This window comes from Portunus trituberculatus, chromosome 35 (genome assembly GCF_017591435.1).
Source record: "Portunus trituberculatus isolate SZX2019 chromosome 35, ASM1759143v1, whole genome shotgun sequence".
NCBI lineage: Eukaryota > Metazoa > Arthropoda > Malacostraca > Decapoda > Portunidae > Portunus > Portunus trituberculatus.
The window spans coordinates 20,293,422-20,311,265 of record NC_059289.1 but is presented as its reverse complement, the minus strand read 5'-3'; the positions used below and the strand labels follow the sequence as shown (position 1 = coordinate 20,311,265).

The following is a 17,844-nucleotide window of genomic DNA, read 5'->3' as shown; positions in this document are numbered from 1 at the left end:
TTTGAAGGAATGGCAAAACATAACTCTCTGAAATAAAACCATGATTCAAATTAATCAGTTCACGTTTACATAAAAAGCATAAAATTGTTAGTTGCTGCATTTTTTATCTTTATGAATTATGGTTTTATTTCAGAGCGCCTTTTATGTTTTGGCACTCCTTCAAATTAATCAGTTTGTTGTTTAGCTTTACATAGAGAGCATAAAATAAAGTTGTTGGTTGCTGCATTTTTTCTTTACTAATCATGATTTATTTCAGAGAACCTTTAATATATATATATATATATATATATATATATATATATATATATATATATATATATATATATATATATATACAGGCAAACCCCGCTTAAAGAAAGGGGTTAAGTTCCTAAAAAAACCTTTGTTAAGCGAACTGATTATAACAAGTTTAACCCCTGACTTGAACTTCCATTGAGTGGCGAGAGTGCATCATAATACAGTAAAAGGTTTAATAAAAATAAAAATTATGAAGTTAAACATTTAGGCAGTTTAATTTAAGTCATTATAATGTACACTAATGTATGTATGTATGTAACTTTATAATGATGATGATCTTAAATTTATGAAGGGAGGGAGAGTGAAACGGGAAAGACACTAACCGGCAACCTGTAAAATGTAAACAAAGGGCGCATCATTGTATCACATACAAAACTTATGTACCACATTTCCACAAGGCTTTCCATTTTATCCATTGTAGAGTCACAAGTTCAGGTGGTTCTTTTAGCTTGCAAGGAACATACAGTCTCACCAGATTTCTTAAAAGAGTCTGCTGACTTGAAAATAGTAGAGACAGTAGATGGAGTCAAGATGGTGGCGAGCAATGCTATTAGATTTTTTGCCTTTCTCGTGTCTGTGAATAATATCCAGCTTGACTTCGAGAGTAAGAGACTTCCTGGTCTTCTTAGCAATGCTAGGCGACATTGCAGGGCGTTTTGGTGGTAAGTTGAGTGAGGGAAGACGAGCTGCTTCTGATGCTGTTATTGTTTTTAACAGAGGGAGTGAGTGGTGCGCGTCTTGTCCACGAGACTCGCTGGTGTATTCAAAAGCCTGTCAGCTTGCGTGATACGGCGGTGCTTTCAAACTTGGAAAAAATTACCTGTATAAAACTTCGTTAAAGCGAGTTTGGTTATCGATAAACAAGAAGATGGTAGTAAAATGAAACCTTCGTTGTAGCGAAATTTCATTGTGTGAACCTTCGTTAAGCGGGGATTGCCTGTATATATATACACTCGACCCTCGAAACAACCGACAAATGCGTGCACGACCCTGTCCGTAGATTGCAAAAGTCCATTCTTTGGAAAAGTACATAAAAAACTGTGTAAAATGTACGTAAAATACTGTGTAATCATTAAGAAATCATTCAAGCAGTATTACAAAGCATTAAGTACAACAAATAGCCTGAAATAGATGACATGAGCATGGTCAGTTTAATAAATATTAATAAACAATACAGAAAACGAAGTTTACTGGACAATAATTTGCCGGGAACAGACAATCGCACGCATTTTAATATTTGTTCGTAGATTAAACCGGACTCCAGAATTTGTCCGTAGTTTCCGAAATCTGTTGATGGGAGGTCTGTTGTTTCGAGGTTGAGTGTGTATATATATATATATATATATATATATATATATATATATATATATATATACAGTAAGGTCCCGAGTTACGTCAGAGTTACGTTCCTGAAACATGACGTAAGTCGATTTTGTACGTAACTCGAGTTTTTGTACTTTCAAAGCATATTATCGAGTTTTCAACCAATATTTTTATGGTTATTCAGGTAAGTAAAGGTTATATTGTTATATTGGTATATTATTTACAACTATGTAGGAATATATTGATTAGGGCCGCGAACGCGAAGGACTGCAGGTTGCCGAGAGGGGCGGCCTGAGGCCGCCAGGAGGGTGGGCAGGTCGAATGTTGTGACGCCCAGGGTGGACAGCTGGGAGCTTTGTGGAGTGCGGTAGGAGTAGAAGCGTTATATAAGTAAAAGGTTATATTGTTATATTATTTACAAGTATGTAGGAATATGAAACACAAGCTTGTTTTTGTTGTTGATTAGGGCCGCGAACGCGAAGGACTGCATGTTGCCAGAGGGGTGGACGCCTGAGGCCGCCAGGAGGGTGGGCAGGTCGAATGTTGTGACGCCCAGGCGGACAGCTGGGAGCGTAGTGCAGTGCGGTGGGAGTAGAAGCGTGGGCAGCGGAGCAGGAAATGCAATAGGAAAGGGCAATAGGGATCAGCAGACAAGCGCAGACGGTGCAAGTGAGCTGCGAGTGTCGTGTGGCCCAGGCGAAGGCTCCGGAGTTGTTATTGTTGTGATAGGTGCGTGAGCCCTCAAGGTCGTCAACCTCCCCGTTGTCATGGTAACGGGCTTCCCATTTTCTTCTTCACTCCCTTACACACAGCTGCTGCCTCCCTTCTCATGTCTTTTAATTATGTCCACTTTTTCTTGTAGCGTAATGGTTTTCCTTTTCTTAGCATCACTGCTATCACTCAGGAGTTTTCTTTTTGGTGCCATTGAGCAAGATACTAAGATAGTCAGCAAACGCAGATGTAGGAACACTCTTGCCAGGGGCGACAGTGTGGTGGAACTGAGGTACGTAGAGTGTTATTGTATTCAAGCATGAGGTGGGCGGTGTGGTGGATAACCACTAGTGACGCCTGGCGGCCAACAATAACAATAAACCGCGCGCTTTACGATTTAGAACTTTTCAACTTTTTAAATCTTAAATTGCATTATAGTGGACTGACGTAAGTGCGAGTTTGACGTAACTCGAGACCGACGTAACCCGGGACTTTACTGTATATATATATATATATATATATATATATATATATATATATATATATATATATGAGAGGGATTGATGACTTCATTGTTGTAAAATGTATGCAACATAGGAGGAAGTCAGATCATGTCGGCCTCCCCATAAACATGGGGTTAACACATTATAGTTCTCAGCTTCGAGCTGGAGCACGTCTTGCGAGGCTCACATGCCGTATGTCTGCCACCTGTGTCATCAGAATGAGGTCAGTATCTGTCTAGCCTCAGCCATTTCATGAGCTTGGTCAGCCTGGAGAGCAGCAGGAAGGAGCACTGTACTCCATTCTGAGAAGCCACAACATACACAGCAGGGACTAACACAATAATAACAGCCTGCTGCTCATCCTCCAATTGTGTTCATGACATGAGAGTCCATATCCAGGGTTGTCTCCTTAGAGGGGGGATAGTATCGTGGGGCATATGGTTCGGCTCTGGTAGAGACTGGGCGGGATTTGAAAGGGGTGGTAGCTTAACAAGGGCAGGCACTGGCTTGGGCAGAGGGCTGGCTAATACATGCTGAGGCAAAGGATGGACTGGGGCAGGCACTGGCTGGGGTTGAGGACTTGCAGATAGACTCCATGACTGGTCATTGGGGCAGGCTGGCAGGAAGCAATAGGAACAAGTCACTCTGGCCCCTAGTTCTTCCGGCCCCGGTCACTCCGGCCCCTAGTTATTCTGGCCCTGGTCACTCCGTCCTCTCCCGCGTTCGACCCAGGTTACTCCGGCCCCCCTGGCTGCACGCACGTTTATGTCTGTGTCTGAACCTAACAAGTGGGTATGTGTTTCTTTTAAGTAAATAGAAATGTGAAAAATGTATGCTTATTGTTTTATATATATATATATATATATATATATATATATATATATATATATATATATATATATATATATATATACAGCAATACTCGCTTAACGAACAGGATAAGGGGTGCCAAAGCTGTTCGTAGAGCGGAAATTCGTTAAGCGGACGTAATTTTCCCATAGAAAATAATGGAAATAGGGGGGGATGCGTTCTGGGCTTGTCCCCAACATACCATATGGTTTAAAGAAAAATTATTAGCTTTTTACAAACCTTGTCCCCAAGAAAGGATTGTTTTGTAATGCATAAAGTGAAATCTTACATGGAATACCAGAAAATAAAGCAGAGATGAGATCGGTGACAGATGATGCGGAGACTCACGGTGACTCAGCCGCTTCTTGTGACCCTTTTAGATTGGAGTGTTGTCTTTCACCACAAAATTTATGTTTCCACTCCTCTATTGCCTATTATAATGGATATCGTATCGTAGTATTTATATGCTCATGCCATAAGGATAACCTGGACTCCGTGGCACTGAGTGATAGTGAATTAGTAATGAATACCCGCGGTATTTAATTAGGGTCACAAGAAGAAGAAGAAGCGGCCGAGTCGCTGTGAGTCTCCGCATCGTCTATGACCGATCTCATCTCTGCTTTATTTTTTGGTATTCCACGTAAGATTTCACTTTATTTATGTATTACAAAATAATCCTTTCTTGGGGACAAGGTTTGTAAAAAGCTAATAAAAATGTTGTTTTGTGAACATAAATACATATATAAGACAGTAACACCACCTCCAGAGGTGGTGTCCCCAGCAACCTCAGAACAACCTGATAGCAACTTCGTCACCATCCCTCCAAGCATTCATGGATGCCATTTCGTGGCAGGAGGTTGCTCTGATGTTGTTAAAGAATCTTGGATCCAGCTCCAGGAGCGCTAGAGACAGAGGCGGGGAGCCAGCCAATCACAGTGAAGCTGTCACGTTCGGTCCCTCACCCAGCAAATTCAAACCCAGAAAATTCGCTAAAATGGATGTGGTTGTACGTTATGTGGACTTTTTGGTCTAACTTTATATAATACGTTAAATCGGAAATTCGTTAGAGGAACATTCGTTAAGCGGAGTATTACTGTATATATATATATATATATATATATATATATATATATATATATATATATATATATATATATATATACAGAAAGAAGGAGTTAGGTTAGGTTAGGTTAGGTTAGGTTAGGTAGACTGTTGTGTCTACATTTACAATATTCTTTAGAATATCATTTTTTGAGTGAAAGCTTGCTGCACACTGAGTAGACCAACCACTTAACTTCTTTAGTTTCACATATTGTTTATCTGTTTTTTAAACACTACATTATTATTATTATTATTATTATTACTATTATTATTATTATTATTATTATTATTATTATTTTCATCATGTGATTTTGTGAGGAAACAGAAATTATGAATCAATTTCTATTTTCTTGATGCTATTTTGTGCCGAATACAATGAATTATGAATTTCATTAGTATTTTTAGCATTCTTATTTGAGTTTTGTTTAATGATTTAGCTGTAAATGATGACTTTCTTGATGTTCCTTTTAACCAATGTTAAAGTCGTTTTGGCAATAGCTAAAATAAAAAAATACAGCAGAGAAGAATGATACTTTCTACTGTTGTTTAAACAGTGTTTATCATATTTTCACAAGTAAACAAGGAGGCCCCGGAGTGACCAGGTTGGGAGGTCGGAATGACCAGGGTGGGAGGCCGGAATGACCAGGGTGGGAGGCCGGAATGACCAGGGTGGGAGGCGGAAGTGACCAGGGTTGGGGGCCGGAGTGACCGAGGGCCGGAGCAATTAGTGGCCGGAGTGACTTCAAAGTGGAAGCAATTCGCTGGACACAGGGATGGTGAATCTGTGGGGAGTAGAGATAACACTGTGGATGGAGAATTGATCCTTTGTCTCTTCAGGTCAAGGGATGGCAAGTCTGTGTGGGTTGAGGTAGCAGCAGGGGTAGGGAGGGATTGATCCTTTGTCTCTTCAAATTGAGGGAGGCCATGACCATGTAGTCACCCATGGCACAACCTCTCTGCTCCACCAGCTTGACATAAATAATCCTTCCCCAAAGCTGGTACGTCGCAAGACAAATGTCTTGGCTATCCACAGGGAAGACTGTGTCGTGCAGGAGCAGCAACCACAGCAGCAGGTTGATGGGCCTCACCCCCAGGAGTATATGCAAGGGCAATTCCAGAGAAAGAGAGAGAGAGAGAATTTGTATATCTTTCATACATGTCATACTAAGCACCAATTTTATCAACTATTAAACACTGAAAGGCTTCTTTATGGGAAGTCTGCTAACTGCTCATCCACCCACCATATCTCTCTCTCTCTCTCTCTCTCTCTCTCTCTCTCTCTCTCTCTCTCTCTCTCTCTCTCTCTCTCTCTCTCTCTGTGTTTTAGAGCCTCTCTGAAATGAAACCATGATTAGTAAAGAAAAAAAGCAGCAAGCAGCATTCTTACACGCTTTATTTAAAACTAAGGAATGGCAAAGGTACATTTCATGGTTGGAAACGTGTACATCAGTCTATATTCATTTAAAAGAAGAGATTTTATGATTAAGATTGTAACATTTAAGAGGGAAATTCTCCTTTAAGCTACAAAGCCATCATTTTCTTTGGTAGAGAAATTTTATTCTGGTGGAGTTTATTTTCACCTTGATCATTTTCCATCTAAATACATTAGAAATAAATTTCTGTTTACTAGAAATCAGTTAATATCTATGGTATTAACCCATGTGATTTTTTTTCTTCTGCTTAGGCTTGTATACTGCTGGTTGTTTGTATCAATGAAGTTGAATCATAAAAATATCTCTAATATCAATGTATCCACAGTTCCTGTAGCAGCTCCAGTTGCCCCAGCTTCATTTACCCCTGCTGTACGTATCCGCAGGGACTCAAGCTATGCACCTCCTCATACTCACAAAGTACACCACAAAAAGGGTGTTGTTGGACCCGTATATACTTTTGTCAAAACCGATTACAATGGTAACTTTAAATGGGGTGTTCGCCACCGTGCAGGAGTGAAATATGCGGGAGGATATCATCATTAGGTGATGCTGTAATACCCACAGCTTCATATTACTCGATTATTGTTTCACACAGACCATTACTACTCATCATCACTATCATGACTTGCCATTGATGAACTTAAAAATTTAACTAGCCTATTGTATCTTTCCCATGTTTCTCCTGAATTGCAAGGTGTAGTGCTAATTATCAGAAATACCAAAGACATTCTTGGAAATTAAGGTGATATATTCAATCCCCTTTCTCATAAAGTTTTTTTCCCATATATATGCGTGGTTGGATCAAACCTTAGTCCAAAGAAGCAACTCTTTACTCAGTTGCAAAGTAGATGTTAAGGATTCTTACTCCTTACTCCTTGTGATGTATTGGTTTTACTTTCTACTTGGAAGTTAAATAGATAACCCATTTGATGAATTTTTACCGATCCTGAGATCAAAATATCTGGCCACAGACAGTGTCATCTAGTCAGTCTTTAAGCTGGTTGTGCCCCTATAAAACCATGATTAGTTTGGACAGGTGCTTAAGCTTATGGTGGTCTAGAAGATATTTCTGGAATGATCACAAATATCATTACAAACAACTTATAAGTGTAAAAACTCATTTGTTTTATTCCTGTATTATTGTATGAATTTGTAAATGTAGTAATTTACCCAGTTGCTATATTGCTACTTTCATCATAATCAATTTATGTATACTTCATTAAACACAATTTCAATAAAATGTGATCAACATATGAAGATGTTCATTCCTTGTAACTCCCTTAAGGAAGCCACAAAGGTATTACCTAAAACACAAAGCTAAAGTAAGCAAAGATAACATTGTACTGTTGCTACTGCATAATTATTCTTGAATTGATTGATTGATTGATTGATAGGCTACATTTATTGTTGAATTAATAATAAAATACAACAAAGGAGGAGGATGGACCTTGCCACCCACCCCCTGGGCAAAGACTTAAGGTTAAAGTATCAAAAAATATATAGACAGTATACATAACAAGAATAAATGAATAAATACAGATATTGCACACCTTATTGCCTAAACATCCTACAGTCTAGGAGCAAACTGAGGATATTCCCTGAGTATATCCATGAGAGTGTTTGAGTCTAGATGTTCAATGAGGCTATACAAATCATATTGACCTAATGGCCTAAATTTAGCAATGAGAGGACATTCCATGATACAATGATGCAGAGTGTGTCCCCTTGGTGCAGCACACAGCACACAGAACACACTGGGAGAAGCGCTGACTTCCCAAAAGTATTTGTAGCCTAATCTGAGCCTCACTGCCACCCTGTCGTGTGATGCAGTGTGTCTTCTGTAGGTGTAAGTACAGCTCTGGGAGACATGTGCATAGTGAAGACTAGTGCTACTGCCCCTATGGCAACAAAGTTCCAACTGATCACTAATGCTACTATGTAGAAAGTCCTTAATGCTACTCTTAACATAACCCAGAGTGTACTCATTGCCAAGGTCCACTGTGTCATCTTGGAGGGCACACTGAGCAAGGCAGTCTGCTTTTTCATTTAGCGGGATACCCACATGAGAGGATATCCAGGTGAAATGGACCATGGCACCACCACCTTCTAGGGCATGGATGAGATCAAGACACTTCTTAACTACATGTAGATCACAGTCCATGGAGGAGGTGGACAATTTATTCATGAACATGTCTTGCAGCACATGAGGGAGCCAGTCCCTCTTGGGCTGATGCAGGGAGTGAATATCAACACTGACACGGTGAGGGTTCCAGGCAGGTTGTAGCGTTGACATAACAACGTTAATACAGGCCTCGGCTACACCTGCACTTGTCAGTACTCCCAAGATCTTCCTGAGGTATGGTGTTGTAGGAGTGCAAGGATCATGATACAGGGGCGTCAGTGATCCCTTTAGAGAGTCAGAGCCCATGCATAGCATCCGACTAACTGTGCGACAAGTGATTTCCTGTACCCTACACATAATACTCGGCAGGTGCAGTTCAGCTCTGAGGACTTCAATCTGTCCAGTCCTGGGGCATCCCAAGATTATCCGCATGACTTCATTCTGAACAAGCTCCAGGGGACGGAGTTGGGTGGCACTAAACTGTATTAAAACAGGGGCAGCAAAATCAATGAGGGACCGTATGACGGATATATAGAACGTTCTTAGGACTGGAATGCCAGCCCCCAGGCCCCTGTTTGCTTGCAACTGAAGTGGTGCTAACCGTGGCAGACAGAGGTCTCGAACATAGTGGAACATCTGAACACCCAGGTACAGTGGACGGTCGAGAGACCTTCCCTTTAGCTTGAAATTTTGTTCTACATTCATTAATCACTAGTCCCATTTGGACACACAGCACTGCCAGTTGTGACAAAGCTAACTGGAGAACCCTGGGTTGAGGGCATTGGAGGAGTATGTCATCAGCATAGATGAGGACCTGGGTGCCCTGCAGAAAGGAACAGTGTGCAATTTTTCTTGAATTGTACAAGTGATAAAATGAATATGCACTACCTTAAGCTGACAATATCAGCTACAATATCTCCAGATTGGAATACGACAGCAAAAGTTTTACCAGTAGTGTAAAATCGTATCTGATATAATGGCAGGTATCGCACAATCCTCTATTGCTGTGGTTTGTGGTTTCTCTGCATAGAGCACTGGAAGTGAAGGAAGGTTAGGATAGCTCAGTGCGCCTACTAAACGGCAGGTTTACGTGCTAGTGGGTGTTAGGTAATCGGGCTAGGTGCCTTATGTTTTTTTTATTCACAAGCTATCAAAATCGTTGTCATTAAGTAGTTGGTAATTCCTCTTGCCTGTTAAGGAGTAAAAAAAAAAAAAGATTGCAAACTAATTTTATATTTTTAGACAGTGTATCAACCAACAAACTGAGCAAACTGAGAGCAACTGTTAGTGTTGAAATCATAAACAAATAAATCTCCAACAGAATTCAATGGAAAATTTTGAAAGGACTCCATGTAAAGTTTCATTATACAGTAGCATGACAACCTAAGTTGCATATTTCACAAAAAAAAAAAAAAAAAACTCAACAGCCATTGCCTCAATGTCTTCCTGAGACTTCCCACTCCAATCCATCCCACTCACACAATGCACACACACTTTATCCTCACTTTTGCTCTTGTATCACATTGACATTTCGCACAGAGTCTTTTCATATCTTAGTAAAATCAGCCGAATCATCGTCCAAGATTGGTTCATCCACAGTCTGAAGAGTCTGTCTCCTTGCCTTTCTGATTTTGGGAAGTGTTAAGAGTCTAAGTGGTTCTTCCCCCAAGTGCCAAGGAAACAGTATAATCCCTTTCTTCCTTTTATTTAGAATATACAATCTAATTCAATAGACGACAGACATCCAGTAGAATCCCCACCTCGGTGATGTTGGGCAGTGATCAACCAGGGGTGAGCGGGTTCTCTGGCGTGGTCAGCGTGGAGCTTTGGGACGGGATCGTAGGGGCCAGATGAGGGTAAATTTTTAGTTACATGAACAGCTCACCTCGAGATTAAATGTTTTTTTTTTCTGGTAGATTTGACATGTTTTTAGTGAATATGCACTTCGTTTCTGTCGCAACCTAACTGCAATGAGTAAGATATGCATAGGAAGTCATTACAGTAAGTCCTCGTTATACGGTACATATGCGTTACTCACCTGGTTACTACTCACCTGGTTAGCCACCCTTAGCTCCCAAACCAGAAAAATACAACGAAGAGTAGGAATAAAGGTAGCTAGGAAAATAGGTACGCCAGTCAACTTTAGATGTAGATTACTGGATGATTGTAACAAACTGTGAGTGGACTGGAATGTGTACCCATTGAAACTGTTCAGAAATGCAGGATATATTATTGTGCAGCAAACAGCAGCACATGTGTGTATGCATATTACTCCACAAAGTCGTACAGAATGTCACCTAAATGACTGTGAAGGGCTGATTTGAAGGATGGCAGCGAGTTCAGAGCAACAACATGGTCAGGCAAAGAATTCCATAAACAGACACACTGGAATGAGAAAAATTGAGATCTAAGATCCACTGAACTGTACTGGTGAGCTATTTTAAAACGGTGCCCACGAGTATGTGCATGTGGTGCTGTGATGAATAAATCCTCGGGAGAGATAGAACACTCAGAGTGGAAGATCTTCCAGTACTTTATTATGTCAGCACGAGTAAGGCGTCCACATACAGAGTAGAGGTCAAGAGCTAACAAACGCTCTTTGTAGGACAGTCCAGTCATTCCGTCTATGTGTCGAGCCCACGACTTCTGAACACTTTCTAGCATCTTTAGGTCTCCAAGATAACATGTGTTCCATAGGCATGAACAGTATTCTAGTAGTGGTATTACATGTGTATTAAAAAGATTTAGCATGAAATTCTGTGATCTACAAATAGTTGCTTTTAGTAAATTTGCTGCCAGACCTGCAGCCTTGTTAACTGTGGTTTTTATGTGCATGTGGAAGCGTAAAGAAGTGTCAACCAGTACACCAAGATCCTTGTGGGCATTAACCTTTTGTATATCTGTACTATTGAGTGAGTAGGTGTTATATGGGCCTGTCTTGCTCTGGAAAAGTGCCTCTGTTGAATCTCAGTTTGACACATTTATCTATATTTAAAGAAAGCCCCCAGGAGTTAGATATTCTATATATAGAGTTGATATCACATGTCAACAACTGTATGAATGTGCGGCAAGTTACGAATGGGCAGATAAATCTTTAGATCGTCAGCAAATATTTTGCAATCACTCTTTATGTAAGACAGTAAGTGGTTTACATAGATAATAAAAAGTAAAGGACCAAGAACTGAACCCTGGGATACTCCACTCGGGATTAACTTGTGACTGCTTGGGACGCCTGTAACAGAGACAGACATTGTTCGCTGAGGAAGGAAGTCTTTGATCCACTGTAGGACACCAGAGATGCCAAGACAGGAAAGTTTTTGTAGGAGAATAGTGTGGTTGACAACATCAAATGCTTTAGAAAAATCAAACAGAATTAAGTCTACTGTATATCCACTGTATAATCATGATGTGATAGAGTTGTAAGTAAGCAGTAGTTGGTCCTCAGTTGATCTCCCACTCCTGAAGCCAAACTGGGCTGTTGATAAAATGCCATTACTATTAAGATATTCTGTAAGACTGTCAACCACTATGCGCTCAAGAGTCTTGCAACACACTGATGTTAGGCTTATTAATCTATAAATTCAAATTCAAATTCAAATAGTTTATTGATATAAAAATCAAAGGGGGCAGCCAGCATGCTGGGATGCCCACCCAGCTGACCTTGAGAGGCCTTACAAAAGTAGTAACACAGATATAATATTACTAAATATAGATATGTACATATAGTTACAGTAAATTACACCCTAGGTGCAAAGTGTTTGTACTTTTTTAAGATGTTGGGCACATTATTATTATTTATCAGGTGACAAGCTTGCAAAGTTGCGTCACTGATCTGGAGATCCCGGAACTCCTCAGTTCTCGGACAAAAACATAGATAGTGTTGCAGAGTGTGAGAATTGTCTTGACCACATAATTTGCAGGATATGCCATCTTGACTGGTGGCATACTCCCACCAATATTTGTACCCTACCCGTAGTCTCATGATGACAGTGTCCACTCTAGCGGATGTATTGGTGTTGTTAAACACAGTTACATAGTGTCTCACACTCTCACTTCCACTATCAATGAGTTTGCCAATAATTTCAGAGTCCCATTGTCTCCGCCTACTCATCAAGACACCCTTGATTCTACTAAGACTCATAGTGGCTTCCGAATCTATTGAAGTCTTATTTAGTGCCTCCTTTGCAAGCTTGTCAGCTGTTTCATTGAGGCAAATACCAACATGAGATGGTATCCACATAAATTGCAAAATGTGCCCAGCATCTTTTAGTTGAAAGACAATGGCTTTGCAGTGAGCCACCAAGGCCTCATTTACAGTATTAAAACTGTTAAGAGAGGACAAAGCACTCTGACTATCAACAAAGACATAAATATCTTTACCTTTCACAGATGAAACTAACAGTCCCTCATATATAGCTAGTAGTTCAGCAGTTGTAATTGATGAAAAATCTCCAAGTCTCTTAGATACATGTACATCAGTATAGACACCCTCTTCAAAATATTCCCTAATTACTGCACCACATCCAGCCTTATCACCACTAACAGACCCATCACAATACATATTTACAACATTATATCTAGGTAAAACATTAATTTTAGATAAGAAAATTTGTTTCAGCTTTAGAGAACACAGTTCATCTTTCTTGGCATGCAATTGTAAAATATCCACTTTAATTGTATGATGCAACCAAGGTGGAAGACTATCAGTTTTCTCTAAAGGTGCACAGTATTGCACTGCCCCATACTCACACAAGGCTGCATACAACTTTTTACCATAACTGTTAAGTTTAACAGAGCAGCGGGAATTCTGACAAGAGTTCACCAAGGATATTAAGGCATCATCCCCTCTTCTAGTCATCCTAATGACAGCACCAACGACCAACTCCTTAACCGTATAATGAATACTTGGAAGATACAGTTCCATTCTCATAATGTCAATTCTAGTTGTCCTTGCACATCCTAATATGATTCGCCTTGCCTCATTCTGTACCACTTCCAAAGCTCGCAGGCTGTTCTGTGGAAGAGATACAAGGACAGGGGCAGTATAATCAATAATTGACCGAACAGTACTAATGTACATGGTCCGTAATACATCCATTATTAGCTAATAATTTCAATGGTTTCAACCTTGCCTTACAAATGTTCTTAACATGATTCACAGCACTTTGGGTTGAACTAAAGCCAATATGCATTCCTAGGTACTTATAATTAGTAACACTTTCAACCCTTTGTCCATTAAGCATCAGAACTCTGTCAGTCACATCTCTTGATTGGAATTTGGTCTTACCTACATTCACCACTAACCCCAGACGTAAGCACAAGGAATCAAGTTCAGTAAGTGCCTGAGTCATAACCTTTTCATTAACACACTGCAGCAGGATGTCATCTGCATAAATCAAAACTTGAGTGCCATGAAGAAAAGTGTGTCTGCCTATTTGATCCATTTATATATTGAAAAGTGTTGGACTTAAAACACCACCTTGTGGGGTGCCTAATTAAAAACTTTTCTCTTCAGATTCAATACCTTGAAAAGAAACTTTTGCACTGCGTCCGATCAAATAGTCCCCCATCCATCTGAGCAAGCGTCCCTTGATGCCTTTTTTTACCAGTGCCTCAAGAATAACATCTGGGTTTGCCTTGTCAAATGTAGCCTTTAAGTCCACAAAAACTCTGCAGTGAATGTTGGGATTGCTCAGGCACTTTATAACACAATCTGTTGTACTTTTACCTTTGATAAAACCAAATAAATTATCAGACATAAGATCACCTAATTTATACAACAACCTGTTTAAGACAATTCTCTCCATCATTTTGCACATGCAAGAAGTTAGTGACGATAGTTTAACGGCTGATGGCGGGAGCCTTTTTTGAAAATAGGGGTAATTTGAGATACTTTTCACTTTCTAGGAAGTGTGCCTGTTGACACTGACTTCTTAAAAATAAGAAAGTGGAAAAGTTAGATTTGGGCAAGACTTTAACAGTTGAGGGTGAATACCATCCGGGCCCATACTGGAGTTAGAGTCTAGTAGAGAGAGTTTCTGACGACTGTCTTCCTGTTGTATGTCAATATGTGCAATTTGGGAGTCGTTATGTTGGTGAGGAGCAGGATACAAGTTTTTGTTCCCAAAAACAGAGGCAAAACTGTCAGCAAATAACTCGGCCATCTGATAACAGTCAGTAGTTAATGATCCATCTGTTAACTTTAAAGGACCTACTGTCGGGGCACAAACTTTTTTCTTGCGCACATACTGGTGCAGAGCTTTAGGGTTATAACGCAAGTTTTTTACAAGAGCCTCTTCATGTTCTTTTTGGGAAATAATGTGGAAGTTTCTGAATTGAGAATTAACATGATTGAAATTATTTAAAGCAATTTGAGCTTGAGGGGAGCGACAACCATGTGTAGCCCTTTGTAATTTATATGATGACCATAATCTGTTTTGCTCTCTTTTTAACTGGTGGGGAGGCATGAAGGTTTTAAAGTGGGGTTTGGAAGGCTTTAGTGGTACATAGAAATCTATAAGAGGTGTGACAATGTCAAGAAACTTTTCATACATTAAATCAGATGAAAGATATGCAAGTTCAAAATCCCAGTCAACATTGGAAAGGTTAAGTGTTGATTTTATTATATTTTGCCTTGTTCCATGCTCTCTTAGTGGGAACTGTAGCAGTCAGAGTTAGTAGAAAAGAAATAGTCAAGTAATATAGAAACATGACCACATCCAGGCATAGGGCAGAGTGAGGTAATAGTTCCCACTCTATCAAGCTCAGATGTAAATACTAAATCTAGTGTGTTACCCGATGGGTAAAAAGTTGAGAAATTAACCCATTGCTTAAGGCTAAGAGATATGAAACAGTTCATAAAATGTTGAGTAAAAATGTTATAATCTTTGTACATTGCTTCCTTCAAAGTCGTCAACAGCTGGTAGGTTAAAATCCCCCAAGATAACCACAACTTTGTTCAAACAATACTCCATAAGAAAGTTAACCAGGAAGTCATTTTCTAAGTGTGAATAAGAAGGTGTAGACAACTATGACGTGTAATTTAAGGGACATGAGGTAAATAATGTGTACATTTGAACAGACAACTGGTATGGAGACAAACTCAAGTGTGTTCCTTACATAAAATGCTACACCATGTTTATGTGTTGTACCTGTAGTGTAACCATTTCTTAAATTGTCTTAGTTCTCACTAGCAAATTCAACATAGGTGTGAGACTCTGATTTCATATACTTTCGGAACTGTTGTCTGTATCCGTCAGAAGTGATAGAGTAAGCGTCTAGAATGTTACCTTTGATCTCTTCATATTCTACCTCATCACTAAGGCCGTTGTATACCCTATAAGCTTTTCCTACTAGCTTAGGGACAAGGAGAGACACCCACTGATCCTTGGACCATTTATTCCTATTAGCAATGCTCTCAAAAGCGCGAAATGACCCGTCAACATCAGATTCATCAAAAAGGGGGAACTCGCGGAGCAGCTGTAGTGGGATTAAAGCTTGCTAACTTTTTCTTTATATCTATTTCTTCCCCTCTAAACTTAGCGTCATTTCGTAGGGCTAACTCCTGAATTTCTAACTCTTTCTTCTGCCTTCTAAGTTGTAAATGAAATTCTCTCTCTTCTTTTTTTTTCCCGTAATTCTCTTTCTTTATCTTTATCTTCTTTTTCTGCCTGTAGTTGCATTTGTTTTTTTTCCTGCATCCGGTATTCTAGTTTAAGCTTCTCAATTTCCCACTGACTTATCCTACTCTTATCCTGTTCTTCCTGAGGACTGTGTATTATAGTCCTCGTAGTGGCTGACATGGGAGTTAACTCTTCTATGGCATTTCCTAGCAACTGACCTTCTTACACTAGATGTTCAACAACTACATTCTTAATGACCTCTTTAGTCATCTGAGACGTGATGGGAACATAAAAATGTTTAGCGATGGTCTTCCATTGGTCCTTCTTGATATTAGGACCTTTAAGTTGTTCCAGAGAAGGGTCAGCACAAAAATCTTCAACGTTAAACTGAGCAGAAGCCATATTAAATAGATGTTAAACAACACAAAAAAAAAATTATAAGCGAATTACTTAAGTGAGGAACTTGGCAGAGTGATAATAAAGGCAACCTTGGAAATTACCTAGGTTATACTTAAGTAAACACTTATGAGTACAATCACTAATGAGGGGGTAAACTAGAGAATTACGGCATTAAGAGAGATCCGGATTACTCTAGTTACGAGACTTGAGAGTGAGGAGCGAATTGTACTGAGACTTGTTATTGATAAGGAGGCGGATTAGTCTGAGAGACTAGTTAAAATGGCCCATTCTAACTAGCGAGAAAAATGATCCGCGAAGTGAGGGGATTGAGGGTTCGCATGAACATATGATGATCCCAACACTTGGATAACACTTATTACACACCTGCCTATGTGCAAAAAATAGAGATAAGTGCTATCGGTGAACACGCCTTTCTACCTAGTTTCCTGCTCTACCACTGCTATGCGATACCAATGAAAGTCACGAAGTACTTTTAACCCAAAAGGAGCCACTTGATCGCACAAAGGTAAATTTAAACCACACGCAGAGTAAGTCACAGAAAAAAAACACATCAAAGTCACAACACCACAGAAACACATAAAAAAAATAATGTAATCACAGAAAGGAAGTCACTGGAAAAATGGAACACTGAACATGGGTTATGATACAATAACAATAAAAAAACACTGCAGGTTCAACTGGTGAGGTAATGCAAAGGGGGCACTTTAAAAAGCTATTTTAATAACCCATAATGAAACTGACACACATAGATATAACATGAAACATGAAACACAGATATATAACATGAAACAGGAAAATGACATACACATATACATATAACACAGAAATAAATACAACAATAAAGAACCCAACTTAATACCTAACAATAATCCTAATCCTATATGGAGGCAATGTGGAAAACACGGGACGAGGGGAAGTGATACTTATGCGGAGTCGCAGTGGTGAAGTGCTGGGTGATGGTTGATCCCACGGTAGTCCCAAGAGGCGTTGTTTTCACTGGTTGAGGCCTGGACCTCGACTGACTTCCAGAAAGCCAAGAGCTGGCTTAACACTTCCGGTTGAGTCGAATGGGGCCGCGTGAATCCAACTTCGGGACAGTAGCCAGGCTTCATGAGATGGTGACATGGAGGGTTCATGAGACGGTGGCGTGGAAGGTTCACGAGACGGTGACATGGAAGGGGAGGCGGAGAGGTGGCGAACGAGGTAACAAACGGAGGAGGGGATGGTAGTGGAGTATGTTACGGGCGGGCCGTAACAAAGGTTATTTAATTTTTAGTGTTATAAAAATTATATGAACTTCTTGATTTCATATTTTCTTTCTAATACATCTTAAAAAAAAAAAGCACCATTATCTTGAATTTTTTCCTTCAGAAGAATATAAAACTTTTCAATAGCAAATCATTGAAATAGGTATCACAAATGGACTTTCTTTCTTTTTCTTTTTTTTTTTAATACCATGTGGA

The 17,844-nt window shown here is 39.7% G+C and overlaps 1 protein-coding gene across 1 annotated transcript in view; it reads left to right on the top strand.

Moving 5' to 3' along the window:
• Positions 1-7,470, top strand: part of LOC123513301 — a 10,107-nt gene extending 2,637 nt beyond the window's left edge. Inside the window, exon 3 of the mRNA XM_045270389.1 lies at positions 6,543-7,470. Coding sequence (XP_045126324.1) covers positions 6,543-6,760 — 218 coding nt within the window. The 3' untranslated portion in view covers positions 6,761-7,470. The remainder of the gene's footprint in view (positions 1-6,542) is intronic.
• The last annotated feature ends 10,374 nt before the right edge of the window (positions 7,471-17,844 follow it).